The sequence below is a fragment of the Capra hircus genome, chromosome 7 (assembly GCF_001704415.2).
Source record: "Capra hircus breed San Clemente chromosome 7, ASM170441v1, whole genome shotgun sequence".
NCBI lineage: Eukaryota > Metazoa > Chordata > Mammalia > Artiodactyla > Bovidae > Capra > Capra hircus.
Genome location: NC_030814.1, coordinates 16,665,292 through 16,684,875, shown reverse-complemented (window position 1 = coordinate 16,684,875; position 19,584 = coordinate 16,665,292). Strand labels below are relative to the sequence as shown.

General features: G+C 37.5%; 1 protein-coding gene across 2 annotated transcripts in view; it reads right to left on the bottom strand.

Moving 5' to 3' along the window:
- Positions 1 to 19,584, bottom strand: part of KIAA0825 (KIAA0825 ortholog) — a 397,136-nt gene that overhangs the window by 353,123 nt on the left and 24,429 nt on the right. For both annotated transcript variants that reach the window (XM_013965785.2, XM_018050038.1), the window contains exons 2-3: positions 16,865 to 16,996; positions 350 to 518 (exon numbers count right to left, since the gene is read on the bottom strand). In XM_013965785.2, coding sequence (XP_013821239.2) covers positions 350 to 518; positions 16,865 to 16,995 — 300 coding nt within the window. In that variant the 5' untranslated portion in view covers position 16,996. The remainder of the gene's footprint in view (positions 1 to 349; positions 519 to 16,864; positions 16,997 to 19,584) is intronic.

Sequence of the window (19,584 nt, the reverse complement as noted above, 5' to 3'; positions counted from 1 at the left end):
CACAAAATGTAATAAATACCAAATTTTCTGATGGACAACTGCGGTATATTTCAATACATTCTGTGATGTTGATACGGCAAATATCATACCACAAGTCACCCAGGAATTATAATGCTTAATGCCCACTTATATAAACTTCACTTTATGACAAAAATCACAGTAGAAAATAGAAACACATAGCTCACTGGATTCCACTGCAGATAGAGAAGTAAAACAAAACACAAACCCTCGATATGACAGGCTAATATGGTCAATGAAATAAATATTTATATATGGAAACTGGATGAAATGTAGCCCAGGTGCATCCACCCCACTCCACCATTAAAACAAAGATTATATATATTTTTACCAGTATTTTGAGAAAGTTTATCAAATCTCCATGGGGAATGGACGGTGACTTGGATGAATTGTAATTATAATTATTTAGCCATTCAAAACAGTCAGTCGTTGTTCGCAGCTGTACATCTGGACACTGTTTGTTAACTTCAGACTGTATTTCTTTAATGCAATGTTCTATGCTATATAAAAGAAAAGAAAAAAACTATTTTGGTAGGAAGTAGGTAATGGAGCTGTCACATAATATCATAGGGTCCTCAAATGCTTATATGCAGTACCTGGTGACACACAATTTACAAAATTATAAAACATCCATATAATATAAATATAGTAACAGGAAAACTGTATATTTTCATTCATAATTGAAAACTGGAAGTTCAAGTTTTCTGACAGTTTCATTTCAAATGCAATAGAGGAAACATATCTAGCTACTAATAGATTAATTAGAAATTCATCTGTGTTAAATAAAATTTCAAACATATTTGCAATGAAATAATGATCCTTTTGGTAGGCAATGGATGAAAGACAAGAGATAAAACGCTCTTGATGACCAAATCAGAAACATATATTGACTAAATTATGGCAAACCTCAATCAATCCAAATTAAGAAATCAGAAAACAGTTACAAAGAAGTTACAATTAAAAGTTATAAAAGATATATGCTGTATATACAGTTACTACAGCTAAGTATCTTTTCCTGCCATTACACTCTACTCCAAAAAAAAAAAACAAACCAAAAAATCCAAAATACACTAGAGACTGCATGTTAAAAAAATACAACTGAAGAAAATGAAACAAAAAGTTTAATAACAATTATCTTTGAGTGATGAAAATTTGGTGTTTTTAATTTTACTTTTCTGTATTTTCTAAAATTTTTGGAAGCATAAGATGAAACTCTTCATTTACAAGTAAATACATAAATGAAGAGAGAAAACATGCCCAATTGCATCTACCAATATACACGTTTTAAAAATTCCATTAGAAGTATCTTCAGCTCTGAAACTAAAAAGATATGTTAATTTTCATTTACAAATCTGCATTAATTATTATAAATCTTGTGATGACCATAAGCATAATGTCATTTGTGGAGCCACATGGATATGACATATTACTACCACCTGATGGCAGCAGATCTAAACTGCAAGAAAGCTTACAAACAGGAAAGTTATTTTGAAGCTGAATCCCTTCACCTCAACCAGTTATGCATTTGCTTCTTAACAGTATAAAGAAACATCTGTACCAAAAAAGTTGCTACTGTTTTGAAAATATCATTGCTGTTCATTATAAACACATGATAGAAACATTTTGAACCCAAGCTCTGATAATTAAAATCGATATCATATGAAATTCTTTTCTTCAAAATGTATAAGGTATTGCATGCATATAAAACATACACTGTAAAATTCTAAGGAAAGCTTTTTAGGAGACTTCTGAGCACGAGTGAATTCAAACCCAAATTACTTTGAAACAAATACATTCTGAGAATCAAAAGCCTTTTCATGAAAACAAAGAACTTACAAGAAAAACAATAGCTCCTTAGGCCACAGGCCATTCAGTTTTCTGATGAGACAGGCTTATTCAGGAATACCACTTCTACGTCTGGCACAGGACTGGCATATATTTTCTACATTTATGTATGCACCTCTCTGAACTGAGAACACGACGCCCTAAGCTCACACCTTGACTCCAGGGACAGGTTATCCAAGTTTTTTTACTATAGCATCCTCCTGTGTCTTATTCAGTGAAACCTAATAGATTGCAGCAATGTGAACTGGACAGGCTCAGCCGCTAGTCTACCTAAATCTATTTCAATCAAGATTCAGCTTTTAGGCTAATCTCTAACATCTGAATCTGGGTAGAGGCCAATAACTACAACTTATAAATAGAGTAAAGCCTTCAGAGAGCTAGATTTCAGTAATTTGTTCAAACACTGATAAAGGGATTGAGCAGTTGCATTTCAGAGGACCTCCCTCACTGATACAAACTGAAGTCAGCTGAGCTGACTTTTAAAATCACTTGTCACAAATTTTAAGGTGAAAGAATTCACCTCTACCTGATTTTGTTTTTAGGTAGCTGTATATCATATCTGTACCAGATTTTGTTTTTAGTTGGCTGTATAACATGTCATTCTGCCATTCACCACTGTCTATACATCTTGCTGAAGTCTTGAGATTTAATGCCTAATTATTATACAAATGAATATTTTCAAAATTTAAGATGAATGTCAGTTTGTAATGTAATTTGGCAATTTTTTCTTCTTTAATGTCAAAAATAATTTAAAAATTCATTTTCAACACCTAAAAGGTAACATTATTTTTCATATATGTTATGAAGATGGTTATAGAGATGGTAATCTTGGATGGGATGAGGTCTATATATCAATAGACTTAAATGATGCAAGATCTTCATCTAGTTTTTCAGAAATAACATGACACTTGTCTTTATTTTGGTTTAAGCTGGTTTTAGAAAAGGCATAGGAACCAGAGATGAAATTGCCAACATCCGCTGGATGATCAAAAAAAGTAAGAGAGTTCCAGAAAAACATCTATTTCTACTTTATCGACTATGACAAAGCCTTGGAATGTGTGGATCACCACAAACTGTGGAAAATTCTGAAAGAGATGGGAATACCAGATCACCTGACCTGCCTCCTGAGAAATCTGTATGCAGGTCAAGAAGCAACAGTTAGAACTGGACATGGAACAACAGACTGCTTCCAAATAGGAAAAGGAGTATGTCAAGGCTTTATATTGTCACCCTGCTTATTTAACTTATACGCAGAGTACATCATGAGAAACGCTGGGCTGGAGGAAGCACAAGCTGGAATCAAGATTGCCGGGAGAAATATCGATAACCTGATATGCAGATGATACCACCCTTATGGTAGAAAGTGAAGAAGAACTAAAGAGCCTCTTGATAAGAGTGAAAAAGTTGGCTTAAAGCTCAACATTCAGAAAACGAAGATCATGGCATCTGGTCCCATCACTTCATGGGAAATAGATGGGGAAACAGTGTCAGACTTTGTTTTTTTAGGCTCCAAAATCACTGCAGATGGTGATTGCAGCCATGATATTCAAAGACGCTTACTCCTTGGAAGGAAAGTTATGACCAACCTAGACAGCATATTAAAAAGCAGAGATATTACTTTGTCAACAAAGATCCTTCTACTCAAGGCTATGGTTTTTCCAGTGGTCATGTATGGATGTGAGAGTTGGACTGTGAAGAAAGCTGAGCGCCAAAGAATTGATGCTTTTGAACTGTGGTGTTGGAGAAGACTCTCGAGAGTCCCTTGGACTGCAAGGAGATCCAACCAGTCCATTCTAAAGGAGATCAGTCCTGGGTGTTCACTGGAAGGACTGATGCTAAAACTGAAACTCCAATACTTTAGCCACCTGATGCAAAGAGCTGACTCATTTGAAAAAGACCCTGACGCTGGGAAAGATTGAAGGCAGGAGGAGAAAGGGATAACAGAGGATGAGATGGCTGGATGGCATCACCGACTCAATGGACATGAGTTTGAGTAAACTCCAGGAGTTGGTGGTGGACAGGGAGGCCTGGCGTGCTGCAGTCCATGGGGTCACGAAGAGTCGGACACAACTGAGTAACTGAACTGAACTGAAGTTGTTTTCTGCTTAAGTTGCTTCTAATTGTCTTTAGAAACAAGGTCAGTTGTGATATTATAACCAAGGTAATTCAGCAAATAGAAATCCAATTAACACATTTATTGATCAAAAATGTCAGAAGCCTAATGTCGATGTAGAATCTCTGTCCTAAATAGTTTAAATTCCCAAATGTACACCATTAGCTGGTTTAGCAAGGACTTTCTAAAAGCATATTCCTCACTTTATTTGTAATATTAAAAGCACTGAAAATATCCTAAATGCCCACCAGTAGAGAGAATGGTTAAATAATTACATTTATCCCATGAAACACAGTCATGAAAATGAACTAGAAATGCACTTATCAACATGGATGAATCTAACAAAAGTAATGTTTATGGGAAAAAAGGTACAAATGAATACAAACCATGTCATGTGATCACACACAGTGTTCAGGATTATAATCATACATAGTAAAAGTATAAAGAAATGTGCTAGAGAACGGAGCACAATCTATAAAAATGTTGAATCACTGTGTGATACCCCTGAAACAAATAAAGAATTTTAAATCAACTCTACTTTAATACTAAATACATACTTGAAGTGAAGTCACTCAGTTGTGTCTGACTCTTTGCGACCCCATGGACTGTAGCCTACCAGGCTTCCCTGTCCATGGGATCCTCCAGGCAAGAGTACTGGAGTGGGTTGCCATTCCCTTCTCCACAAGATCTTCCCAACCCAGGGATTGAACCCGGGTCTCCCGCATTGTAGGCAGATGCTTTACCGTTTGAGCCACCAGGGAAGTCTTACATACGTAAGTCTTACATCTTAAATACATACTTACATACATGCATTTTAAAAGAAAAAAGAAATGTGCTGGAATGATCAATATCACCAAATGCAGGGTGGGGATGGGAGTGGGGTGAGACTGGGGAAATGCACAGAGGTTTCAGCTGTAGAGGTAAGGTTTTATTCCTTATACTACATCATGAGCACAGAATGTTTATCACAGTATTCTCTATGCCTCTTCATATGTCTCAACACTTCCTAATAAATCTGAACCCCAATGTGCTTTAATTATAATGACTCTGAATTATCCAAGTTAATGATGTGTGCAAGCGGATACATTACTGAGCGGCTGTGTATAAATCAATTTATAAACCATTTCTAAGATGCAACATACAGCATGCTTTTTTTTTAAAGGATATAATTTTCTTATTCAACATTCAATCCTAGGTTCCTTGAGTGGGAAAATTACTTGTTGAATGAAAGCATATCCGATAAACATTAACTGAATCCTGAATATGTGGCAGGTACTGTGATATATGCTAAGGACTTAAACATGAATAAGACATGGTCCCATCTCTAAAGGAATTCTTTCTAGTGAGAGAGATAGGCCTGTAAATGAAGAACTACACTCAGTAAGACTTTATAAGAGGTGTGTGTACGAAGTGCTGAGTAGGGGAAATACATAGGAGGTAAGTCACTCAGTGTGCCTCTAGCGGGGTGCAGAAAAGGTTTCTTCCTATAGAAAAGGAGATTATATGCGAGGATTTGATGCTCTAAGAAAACTAACCAAATCACTGTGCTTAGAAGTCCCTGATACTGACCCCTGAGAATTCAGTGCTGATCATCTAATCTCACGGCTGGGTCACTTTAAAACTCTATTTATTTAGACAATAAAAAACATGAAGTTATTATTATTATTATTTTGGTCACAACCATGTTTACACATGTAAGTATGTGTGTATGTATATATGCACTATTTTACTTCAAAAGGATAAAGATGTTCTGTAACTAGACATCACTAAACAACAACTGCACAAGAGCTGATTAATACTGGGGGTGGTGCGGTTGAGGACAGGGAGAGGAACTGAGAAAAAGGGAATAATTATAATCGTGGTGCTTAAGCTTACTGTAAAAACTCTTTCAGAATTTAATACTCATAGTCTTTATTATTCAGTCACACAAAAAAGTTCAAAGGGGAAAAAAACATATGTTCTACCAGTAAAAATTATTAGAACTTCTTCAATGTAAAGGTTTTAGAGGACACAGAGGTGTGCTTTCATAGAAGGGTGGGAATTTTTATTTTTTAGAGCAGGGTAGAGGTGCCATGGCAGAGATTCAAGACTGTATCTACAATATGGAAAATGGAAACATTAAAAAGCTTTTTTAAGCTTTTACATGTTTGTTGCTCTTGTTTATACTTTTTACCAACATAAATTCAGTCTAAGGAAAAGGTTTTTTCAATACTATGATATATTTAAAAACACCAAGAACTAGCTGTGAAGTAAATAAGAATTTTCTGGCTTTTAGATAAACCTAGCTCATCTAAGGAGATTAATAAAATTCCTCAGAATTAACAGGTAATTAATAGGGAAGAGACTGATAAACCATAAGTCAGCCACGAAATGAAAACTTACTTTCCTAAGACAAAGATGTTTTTAGATCGTTTCTTAAAAGGCTGAGAAAAGAATTTATAAGACAACTATTTCAATGAAATTTAGCAAATTTATATATTTTTGCTAAGCTATTTTCTGTTTCAGATACGTTTCAGTTATTTCAAAAGTTTTAACTGTACTCTCAGGGAAAAAAACATCCTTGATCCCAAATCCTATTAACAACACTCTCCTTAAATCTTCTCAAATGAATCTTCCCCTTTCCATTCCTATTGTGAAAGAAGGGGCTCAGGATCTTATCATCTCTCATCTGGACTAAATAAATAGCCTCCCAAGAGTCCCATCTATTGTCAATCCACTTTTTCTTCAGAGTTATTCTCACCAGTCCTCACCACAAATGTTTACAGAGGCTTTAGAATGGTCCAGATTGCTTCAGCAAAGTTCAGACCAGTGTAGGGCAAGCGCCCATCTAAAAAATCTAAAGCACTTTCAAAAGAGTCAACCAATTGTGAAATACCCTCCAACTTCCATTCAATGGTGGGGTAGTCCTGGCATTGCTGGAGTGAGCCTGGCATCATATACCATATACCATATGACTTGGGATCCCTTTCCATAATGTAAATAGGAGCTCCATGGAAGTAGCACAGGGCTCTGTTAACAACATAAAGAACATTTCCCAGAAATGTTCTACAGCTGTATTAGGACATGGCAGTTTAACATCCATGGCAAGCAAGAGTAAGTTAATGTGCTTTCTTTTTTATCTATGGAGGCTTCCCAGCTTTCATATTTTAGCATAGTTACTAAAGTCAGAATGTGACTTATCCCAGTGAAACCACACAAACTGAAAACCGGAGAAAAAGTGAGAAATCTGCACCAGCATTTACTTTTGGATGATTGCCTTGGTTCTCTTCCTGAGAAAGAGAAAACAGAAAAGAGAAGGAGAATGTATATAATAATGAAAATCAGACTGTATCAGGAACACATCTAGTCTACATCTTTATCTTCATTGCCCAGATACATGCAATCACTAAGCCAGTCAGATTTGACTGCAAGTTACAAACTGAGGGTTTAATTAATACGTATGGCCACACTGTGAGGAGGCAGGACATACAGTTTTATATACTGCTTATAGGAGAGAAAACAGCGGAAGGCCTGCTGAGGAACAAGCTTATTACAGCTAATTATACAACGTCTAAGAAACCATCACATAACCTTTCCTAAGGAAGGAAGGACACATGTATGCATGTGTGTGTGCAGTAACAGCAGAAATACTACAAATAATGTAAATGCTTATCAAGAGGGAATTGACTTAGCATGCGAAGAAATTTTTTAAAATACGTTAAAAAAATCTAAGTAAAGTACACACACAAATCCCATCTGTGTAAAAAGGAGAATATATTTTTGGGTGCACACGTCTATATATAAAAAACGTTTCTGGATAGTTCTACAATAATTCATTGGTGTAAGTTACCTCTGAGGAACAAGACGAGGAGGGTCAGAGGAGTTTGAAAACTTCCTCATCTCTACCCTTCCATACACACCTTTTCCTTGTATTTGTCTTTCTCTACTGTCTGCAATTCTTCCTGAGTATGTATCATTTTATAATGTAAACTATTTACCAGAAGAGAAAACTAGCACTTGATGATAGCTTCTTGTATCCCATTCCACTCATCTAACGTCACACTAGCTAAAGCAGACACTGCTGCTGCTGCTAAGTCACTTCAGTCGTGTCCGACTCTGTGTGACCCCATAGACGGCAGCCCACTAGGCTCCTCTGTTCCTGGGATTCTCCAGGCAAGAATACTGGAATGGCACAGTAGATGTCTAACCTCTAGCCTACTTTGTGCCAGGACTGTTTTAGGCAATGAGAATACAGTGCAGAACAGTTAGCCTTTAAAGCAAAAATAAAGACGATAACAAGACCAGCTTTCAGGCTTCCCAACTCAACTTCTCTCCAAGTCCCATAAGACGATATTCCTAGTCATAATTCTAGAATAAAGACTGATTAGCAAAAGGTGTGGCGTTAGTGATCCTTTTAAGACAAGGTGTTTACTTTGCTAAATCCTTGACGAAGCCCTTTTCCAGGGAAAGCTGTTGGGGTTGAGTTAGCTCTCGAGGCATTAGTCATTGGCAGGAAAGAGGGGCCAGCCACACAAGCTACATCTCCTTACCAGGGCCCAGTCTCCTTCTAGCTTTCCCTCCCCTCTTCTTGTCCTCATAGCTGAGCTGGCTTCACCGGGCACCTCTGGTTGGCATCTCAGGGATGGGGGTTACTTCCCCCTCGACCATTAACTCTGACACTCCCTGTGGAATAGTGGCCTACTATTACTGGTTCAACCTCCTAATCAAGTCTGCATTTTTAGTACAATATTATTCACACTTTTGCTATGAAAACAGCTTATAGACAGGAAGACACTTACTTCCTTTTCCTTATTTCTCATGGAAAGATAATACAATAATATTTCTTATTGGAATATCCTAAACGGTGATTCTTTATTGTCTTAGGCCTGTTTGGCTAAAAGTAAGTAAAGCTAACTCACCTAAAAATAAAGATTATACTTTTAAAACCTGTTGAACACCTAAAATGTATGCATTACCTGAAAGAATCTCTTAATGATCATCTGATAGAGCTACTGATTCCACATTTCACGCTACTTATCTCAGTCTTCTGAAGCAGAGGTCTAATGAAAGCTTTGAGGGCATACAATACAGGACTCTGGAGAAAGAAGTTGGAACATCCTAGACTTCAAATAATGGAGCTAATGGTGACAGATCATGATGAGAAGAAACTGGTCTAATATGCCACCTTGAAACAGAGAGCATGGTTAAATTTATAGAAACCATCTATCCAGTGTTCTGCCACAATATAAAGTTAACACCCTCCCCTACCACTCTGACCCTACCTCTCCTGGATCAAGATCAATGATATTATCCACAGGAGTACTTCTTGTTCTTTCCTAGATTTAAAAAAAAGCGGGGGAGGGGAGTAACCCTGCACAGTGCCAGCAAAACTTACATCCTGAGGTACACACAAATACTGTCTATAGTTAAGAAACAGAAAGGCAAAAGAAACTCTTAATGATATATCTATCAACTGAACATTAAGAGGAGAAAAATCAGTAATGATTACAATCAGTATTGTAAGCCCAAGACAACTTCTATGCCTCAATATTGTGTTAAGCTAAATTATTATTATTATTAACTTATTAGAGTTCTGTTCAGCTCAAAAAAGATGTTAGTGCTACGTGTGGTTTTTAGTTACTGGGGTGAGTCTGTGGATACAGCATTCACAGTATCCCTCTTTGGCAGGTTATTTACCTTCCTGCTACCAACGCTGATATGTGTTAGAAGCAAGTGATTCACCGTCACTGATTTCCACTGTCAGACCTAAGAGTCACCTAGCTCTGACTTGAATGCAAATGAGGATGTGAAAATGAAAATGGTCTGGGAGAATGACAGCCTCTCTTGAAGGGCAGGTGAAGGTTCAGTGACCTCTGGGCATTCTAGTCCATTCTGGTGAATCACTGCTTTGGGAAGCAAAACACCCTGTGGCTCATAAAACCTGATGATATTAAAAAGAGGGAAGGAATTCACACTTAGAATTCAGGGTCACTGCTAGAAACACAACTTTAAAAATTCAAGAGTAAGGAAAAAGACCATATTTAAAAATGAATTACTAATGTTTTCTTCTTTAAAAGTATTGGGAAAAGCCATATCATATGGATGTTCATTACTTATTCAGTGTATACCATTGAGAGATAAATAGAACTGTTAGAATACAAAAATGCCAAGGGTAATTCAACTACTGCAATGTAAGTGTGGCATAACTGATTCGTCATGACATACAATTTTCTAAAAGCTATTCTGTTAGGAGGCAATAAATGAGTGCATAAATGATTTACACTCTTCTGAAACGTGGTTATTATTCAGTATTTTATTTTTTAAAAATATATACACCCTATACTATTATGTTTATTCTCTAGAGTATAATAAAAACATAATTGAATTTGATGAAAAATAGACTCGATTCTAAATGTAGCACACGGCACGTACAGCTCTCCCTTATTTTGTCCCCCATGAAGATCAATGGTCACTTGAGGTGGTTTTACTCTAGGTTTGTTTTAATATATAGGCAATAAAATATTTTTAATTTAAAAATTATATCCTTATACTCCATGTCATATTTTCTTTTTAATACTAACATCTGAATTTTGACCTAAATGACAATTTATGATGGCAAAGTACAATATTTTAATCATTGTTTTACTTCTCAATATGATTTCTTATTGACCAGGTAGGACAGGAAATAACTGTAGATGGTTTAGCAAATAAAAATGAAACTGTCTATGATAAAAGCATCAGAGCTCAGTGACTTGGTTTTGTTTCTAATCTCTTATTTTGTCTTTTTTTTTTGGCCATGCCCTGCGGCAGGTGGGATCTTGGTTCTCTGACCAGGGATGGAACCCACGCCTCTTGAGGTGGAAGTGTAGTCTTAACCACTGGACCACAACGGAAGTCCCTCAGTGATTTGTTCTGATGGAGCTGCAAGGCCATTAGGAACAAAGAAAGTCACTTTTTAGAAAATATTTAAATTTTGTTTTAATATAATCATCTCTCTCAATATACGTATAACTGAATCACTTTGCCATATACCTGAAACTATCACAATGTTGTAAATCAACTGTACTTCAATTAAAAAACTTTTCTTAATATCAGTTGCTTAAAAAAAAATTCTCTAGAATAAGGATAAGTGACTTGTTAATCTATTTAAGCTCATACTCATTTCATTTATAAGTTCCTTTGGGTGAGAAACTGTGTCAATCAATATACACATATATAATATTGAATACATAAATTAGATAAATACATAATTATACTGAAGTTTAATATAGTGATTTTATATTCACATATATAAATTATAATACATATTCTCTATAGTGTGATTAGGTCACATATACATGTTTTTTTAAAAATGATATATTATGCTTTTTTTTAAGATATATATACTTATATGGGTATGTATGTATATACATATAAATTAATGGTAGTTACAAATTAAAAATAAGAAGCTTAATTCTCCCTGTTGAAAATAAGGGGAAAGGTTTCCCTCTCCTTCTTTTTCTTATTTACCTTAGAAACTGCAAATGTAAGTACTTTTTCATCTCTCTGAAATGTATCCCTTGGAAGACTAGATAGATCTTTTGTCAGCTTTCTCAGCCAGGACTGTCTTTCTCAAAAAACTAGGAGCCATCCTTTCAAAACACAAACACCAAAGGAGATAACTATCTCCCTGCGTCTGTGAAAAGGAGCAGCCTAATGTCAGTGGGTACCTTGATTCAATTTGCAAAACTGTTTCTTATCATAAAGACATGAGAAGTTTGCTTTTCTTCAGGATGATGCCAACTAGCTTACACAGGTGCTTTTTAACCATGGTGAAGTTAGGATGAACCACGTGTGAAGAACTGTGCTGTCAATTCTATTTGAAGGCTGGTTATGAAACAGGAAGGAAGGAGGCAGGGCACAACCATTAAAAGAATGATAACAACCATTAAGAGAAACAGGGGACCACAAAGACCTGCTAGAAACTGCTAGGCCCGAGATGGTGGAAGATACGACTCCAATAGACCTTGAGCCTCATTATGTGTTTATTGTAACATACAAGCATACACTGAAAGATTCACCCATGGGCAGTTCCGAGGTGACCGTAGAGACCAAAAAGTGGGTGGTGGCCCAATACTTGGAAACATCTGCCCCTTCCCCAAAATACTTGTAATGATCCTCCCACTCATTAGACTAAGAAATTACCCAGCCCGGAAAAGTGAACCACCTCATGTATCAACGCTGCTTATGCCTTCTGAGAGACCCCACGCTGCCTATGGAGGGTCTATCTCTCTAAATAAACCTGCTTTCACTTTACTACGGCTCACTCTTGAATTCTTTCCTACACGAAGCCAAGGATCCTCACTTGGTGGGCTGTCCCAAGGACCTGGAACTCTCTGGGGACCGGGGACATGACCATCCTCCGGCACCCCATTTTTTCCTACAACAGATACTGTTTCTCATGAAAATATGTATTGCATGTAATGGGTGTACCTGCTGCTGCTGCTGCTAAGTCACTTCAGCCGTGTCCGACTCTGTGCGACCCCACGGTTGGCAGCCCACCAGGCTCTGCCATCCCTGGGTTTCTCCAGGCAAGAACCCTGGAGTGGGTTGCCATTTCCTCCTCCAATGCATGAAAGTGAAAAGTGAAAGTGAAGTCGCTCAGTCGTGTCCGACTCTTAGAGACCCCATGGACTGCAGCCCCCCAGGCTCCTCCGTCCATGGGATTTTCCAGGCAAGAGTGCTGGAGTGGGGGGGTGCCATTGCCTTCTCCAAATGGGTGCACCTACTAGCCTATATAAAGGGCTGTGATTCCTTTCTGCTTTTGCAATCTCTTTGCAGATCGCCTGGGATGTTTCTGACATTTTGATTTAAAGCCTGTTGAATAACAGAAGAGTTTTCCTTCTCTTCAGCCTTTGTGGAGAGGATTCCCAGAATGGGAGAAGATTTTAATTTTAATTCTTCAGCAATATGATACTTTCTTGCTTTTTATAAAAAAAATTTTGGAGTATAGGCTATTTTTTGAATTTAAGTTATTTATGCCCATTGTTATGATAAAAAGTTAACTGTATTCTCAAATTAAACATGAGGAAAAAACTGCAGGATAATTTCACTTGCTCAGTTCAGTTTCTTTGACAGTGCATAACTATACTTTAAATTTTTAAAAAGGAAACACTATTCATCATTTGATAATAGACATTTTTACTGTGGTTTGCCTATTTGTAACCTACACAGACAGGGACAGAGTAGGATAGTTACACTGGTAGTTGTGGAAGTCCCAGGAGGGATTACAGATAGAGAGGAAAACCAAGAGGACTTTGGGAAATCACTGCAGGTTAACAATTGCTTAAGAAACCTATCAGAATGTTATACATGAAGCAGGCTTGCTTAACTGTAAAATGATAAATAAAAGCACAAGATATGCCCCAGGTCATTAAGTGAAAGAAACAAAATAAGAGGCCTGCATTCTGCTGGTTTGAGTTCAGCAAGATAAAAGATACTTAGGACCAAGGACAAGAACTTAAAGGAAGGACAACATTCCAAAGTAGGAGACTCTCATTATACAGAAACCTGAGATGATTCTACATATTTTAGGATATGTTACCATCCTTCTGCTGGTTTAACTAATTGCTATGACAGTTAGTTTGACCTCATAGGGTCAAACATTCTCCCACCAGATAAAAAGGTGATGTACTTCTGATGTTTACTAGAAGAACAAGGGAAAAGGCAGCCTTCTCCCCTCCCCTACTTTTCTTTGATTATACAAATGTAGCCCATTTAATCCTCAGGGCAGAGCCCCCTTGCCGGCCCGCTTGCATCTCTCACAATGAAAGGTTGTTGTTGAATCACGACGCCAGGATTCTTGGCCCCTGGAGGAGAAGAATTCAATCCGGGGCCAGAGACGAGGCTTGATCGCTCAGAGCTTTTGTGTAATAAAGTTTTATTAAAGTGTAAAGGAGATAGAGAAAGCTTCTGACATGGGCATCAGAATGGGCAGAAAGAGTGCCCCCTTGCTAGTGTTAACAATGGAGTTATATATTCTCCAGTAAATCAAAAGAATGTCTGGAGGTTGTAAAGACCTCATCAGACTTACTCCCATAATTTACATTTTAAGATAACGGAATTAGCCTGAAGGTTTAATCCAGAGACTGTCCTCAAGCAGAATACATAATACATTGTTGTTATATAATCCTTGTAAAGAGCAGGTCTACTCCCATAATTTACAGAATTAGCCAGAAGGTTTAATCCAGAGACTGTCCTCAGGCATAATACATTGTTGCTATATAATCCTAAGGAATGTAGAGAAGGAAAAAAGTTTGTCCTTTCTTCCTCCAGACCCCTCTCCTTGGGGACCCCTAGACTTCTTATCAACCTGCCTAGGAAATGACTCTCTCAACAAGTGTCCTATATTAATAAGCCTACTTTCTTGCCTATCACTTTGCCTCTCATTGAATTCCTTCCGCCCTGAGACAAGTAAGTCCAGACACCAGGTGAGTGATTCTAATTAAAAGACCATGGGTTCAAGTCCGAATCTGAGTTACATGGTTTCAACATGAGGTGAATTATTAGAATCTTTGGTCAAAAGGATTGCAGTGAATGAACTGACCCTGCTGCTGCTACTGCTGCTGCTAAGTCACTTCAGTCATGTCCGACTCTGTGCGACCCCATGGATGGCAGCCCACCAAGCTCCCCCGTCCCTGGGATTCTCCAGGCAAGAACAGTGGAGTGGGTTGCCATTTCCTTCTCCAATGCATGAAAGTGAAGAGTGAAAGTGAAGTCGCCCAGTCGTGTCCAACTCTTTGCGACCCCATGGACTGCAGCCCACCAGGCTCCTCCATCCATGGGATTTTCCAGGCAAGAGTACTGGAGTGGGGTGCCATCGCCTTCTCCAGAACTGACCCGAGGGTCCACAAATACATATGAAGACAAAGTCCTTTATATCAGAGAATATGTACTAGTGGAAATTTGCTTAGCTGTTCCTGCTTCCCCAGTGTTTGTTTGTTTATTTTTAAGTAATTCATTTATCTTTGGCTGTGCTGTGTCTTTGATGCAGAGCACGGGGCTCTCTGTTGCTGCACACAGGCTTTCTCTAGTTGCAGTAAGTGGAGGCTACTCTCTAGTTGAAGTACATGGGGTTCTTGTTCTGGTGACTCCTCTTGGGGAGCACTGGCTCTAGAGTACATGGGCTTTAGTGGCTGCAGCTCACAGGCTCTGGAGTATACTGGCTCAGTACTTGTGGTGCACTGGCCTCCCTGCCACAAGGCATGTGGGGTCTTAGTTCCCAGATCAGTGATTGAACCTGTCCCCTGCATCGGCGGGCAGGTTGCTAACCAATGGACCACCAGGGAAGTCCCTCTTCCAGCATTCAGTAACACTGATTTTGGAGTAGGTGATAAAGACTAACTTCACATAGATGGACTGGCTAGCCTTCCAATTAAGTGTGGAGACTTAATATGACAAACATTACATAAAAATAATTTAATGTTCTGCTTTCAGCAATTCAAGCAATCCATGACCCTACACCACCATTTTTTGAATATCTAATTTTAAAATTTTAATACCCATGCTTATCTATCAAATGATAATGTTTAAACATATTAATGAAAATGCAGGCCGTCAATACTGGCAAGCTCTAAGAAATCATGAACAGCATTGCTGTTGTTCAGTTGCTAAGTCGTGTCTGACTTTTTGGGAGCCCGTGGACTGCAGCACTCTAGGCTTGCCTGCCCTTCACCATCTCCCAGAGTTGGCTCAGATTCACACATCCACACATGACTACTGGAAAAACCACAGCTATGACTACACGGACCTGAGAGTCCCTTGGACTGCAAGAAAATCCAACCAGTCCATTCTAAAGAAAATCAGTCATGAATATTCACTGGAAGGACTGATGCTGAAGCTGAAACTTGGATACTTTGGCCACCTGATGCAAAGAACTGATTCATTTGAAAAGACCTTGATGCTGGGAAAGAGTGAAGGCAGGAGGAGAAGGGGATGATAAAGGATGAGATGGTTGGATGGCATCACGGACACGATGGACATGAGTTGAATAAGCTCTGGGAATTGGTGATGCACAGGGAGGCCTGGCATGCTGCAGTCCATGGGGTCGCAGAGTCGGACATGACTGAGCAACTGAACTGAACAGAACTGAGGAGACTAAAATTTGCCACCCTAAAATATGCCTCTTTGGCAGATTAAATTATACCAAGCTGTGTGTTTTCTAAGAAACACATAAAGTAAATAATCTGAAAACCAAGTAGGAGTTACCCCTCTGTTAGAAACATTCACATTCATAAGGAAAAAGTCTCCATTTGTAAAGGTATCGCCTTCACTGTACCAGGCAGAGGAGGATGACAGAATCTCTTATCAGTGGAGAAGGCACTGACTTAAACCTGCGCAACAACCTCACCCTTGTTCATGATGCTTTTCCTGGTAACTTTCCATGCTTGATTCTCCCCACCCTCAACAACCTCTTTCATCTTTAGCTGAGAATGGTATTTAGGATGAGGACTTTGGCCACTTTGGCCATCTACTCAGTTTTTCTGAGTCTCTCCCATGAATACAGGATATTACACTTTTGTCTTTCCTGTTCATCTGTCTCATTTCAATTTAATTATTAGACTACGCAAAGAACCTAGAAGGGTAGAGGAAAATTTCTTCCTCCCCAACAACAGTAGTTCAACAAACTTTATCTATTTGAAGGCAGTGCCTGTATTTTTAGCCTTTTTTTAGCCTTGTTTAAAGTAGTAATCAGATAAGAAAAATCATCTTATATCCTAGAGGGAAGGGTCTAATTAATTTTTTGAGGAAAGTTAATGATAATTAAATCCTAAAATTTTCTTAAGAGCAGGAAACACTAAATGTAGACTAAATAAAAGTTCTTGTAAATGAAACATGAAACCAACTTGTTTTAAAATTAACAATATTTACCTTATAGCATTTTGTTCTATCTTTTCATCAATGTCACTGAAGATCTGCTTAAACTCCAAGTCTCCAGGAAATGAATTTAACAAACAATGTAGGTCAAAAGAATTGTGGGGATATTCATCTCCCCAATCCATCCTGAGGAATAAGAATAAAAAATGTCAGTTTCCCCAAAATGAAAGGAAAAAAAACCCCTCAAGTTGTGATACTAACCCCAAAATTTAAATTCTGATTTATAGGCAAGATATAGCAGTAGAAGAAGTAGGATTATTATTAATCTGGGTAGACCGTTTTGTTATTTAAATTTCATGAGATGTGACCCAATTTTCACACCTCTATGGTTTGAAAACTGAAAAGAAACAGACTGCCTGAGCATCCGCTTCTCATTGTAACCAAGAGCTGCAGAGTATACCATGAAGCCTCAGAGACCACTGTGAGCAAGGGTAGCTGCTTTGAAATTTTAATTATTAATAAACACAAGTAATTTCTTTTCATACAATGAAACAGCTAAAGATTTCTCATAGGTTCTTATCCTGCACTTCAGAGAAGTAGTTTTGGAATAAAGCTTTTATTTTTCTTCAGAGAATTTAAGAGAAAAACATTTAACAAAAACATTTCAATATAGCAGTCCATAGCATCACAAGACTTATCATTTGAAACTCAATTAGTTCCAAATACAGAATAACCATGGATATACCATTTTAAAATATAAAAAATCCTCATACACTTGGATTCTCCTATCTTAAAATATTTTGCAGTAAAAGGTTTAATTTTTATTTAAAAACAAATTATATTATAGGTATATAATATGCCATATTTAACATTAATTTGAAATCAGGCAAAAAAAAAAAAAAATCCCCAAAACTATAAGCTAAGTGGTAGGTAATGCTATGTCCACCAGAAGTTATGCTTTAGGACAACAAAACCTCAATATTTCCATATACCAATGAGTTTGACATCTTCCTGTCTTCCTAGGAGCTCAACTATTACCAGAATGGGTGCGCTTGTGTGCCCAGTCACTCAGTCATCTCCAACTCTTTGTGACCCCATGGACTATAATCCACCAAGCTCCTCTGTCCATGGAATTTTCCAGGAAAGAATACTGGAGTGGGTTGCTATCTCCTACTCCAGGGAATCTTCCCAACCCAGGATCAAACCTGCATCTCCTGTGTCTCTTGCACTGGCAGGTGGATTCGTTACCACTGAGCCATCTGGGAAGCTCCCAACAGCCATGTTTAAATCCAACAGCCAATATTACTAACAGTGAATTCAGTTTATATATTTGTATATTTTAAAATCTTTTTCGGTAATCAATTTTTCAGATGATGAGTTATTCAAAAAGTGTTGCCAAGAAAAGAAAAGTCCACTTTTGTAATGGAAATACTTGAACGGCTGATGGTTCTTGTTGAGAACTCAGACTTGGAAAATGTTTTGTTTGTAGTCAGCTTCTCTGTAATGAAACAAATTATAAATACTCTGTTCAGAGTTGCTCCAATTTGCCAGTATTGTAAAGACTCATTACTTCAGATTCCACATAAAACTAAAGAAAATATGTGTTAACTTAGCTTAAATATAATAGCAAACAAGTAATATAATTTGCTATACATTACTGTACAGATATACTATACTGTATATCTACTACATATAAGGGACTTTATTTATATCACCTTCTTTAATCTTCATAATAACTCTAAAAGTAGTTATTATCCTCATTTATGGGGAGGGAACCCAAAGAGATCCATGTTACATACCTACCCAGTGTTAGCGGTAGGGTTTGAACCCAGACCTGTCTGGTTTTAAAACTTGAGATTGCTGGTTTGTTGAGAAATCAATTGGTTACTGCATATAAAACATTGTAGAATATAGAAATGATATTAGCCAAAATGTTAAAATGGTTATCCTTAGACAACAGGATAGACTATGGTTGATTTTTATTTTCTTCTCCATATTTAGCATTTTCCTTTGTTTTACAATAAGTAATTATCATTTTATGCATAATTAGGAAAATCGTTAAAAAAATTAGTCTTGCTCTCAGGAGGTATACAATCTCCTATTTTACATTTCCTGTATGTCTTCATTTGAAATATCTCCCAACCTTAACACTTCTCTCCTGCCATTCATAATTATCATTTTTTTCAAAATCTGATTCAAACCTTACTTAATTCCTCAGGATCTCTTGACTATGACCATTTCATCAAAATTTTTGTATTGTTTTGTTGTATTTGTGCTTACAAATGCTTGTTAAAAGGAAATCTGTTGTTTTGTATGATTTCAGCATTGAATATGTATGCTCTGTCCTTCACTGAAATCAGCTCTGGAGTAAAACTATCATGTTCTGAAACACATGAATCTTTCAAATGAGGTTGGTGACCAGGATTCTGAAGGATTCCCATCTACGTGGTTGCACGATTTGCCCTATTTAATCTCAGTGGAAAAGGTAATCAATATATACAAAGACTTTCTTTATAAAGGAATGACATTAGAGAGGAATGCAGTCTGGTAACAATGATACGGTACCAGAATGAGGAGGGTTCGGGATGTCATACGACAGACAGGCGTGACGCTTCCATATGCATGCTAAGGTGTCGAGGTGACGAAGGACGAAAGAACCGAGAGTCACCTTTACAGAGGCAGTGATGCTCAAGATGCTGTGTGACTGGATGAATGAAAACTTGATGGGCTAACTGTAACTAATGAGGAAATTAACCTGAATGAATAGGACCAAC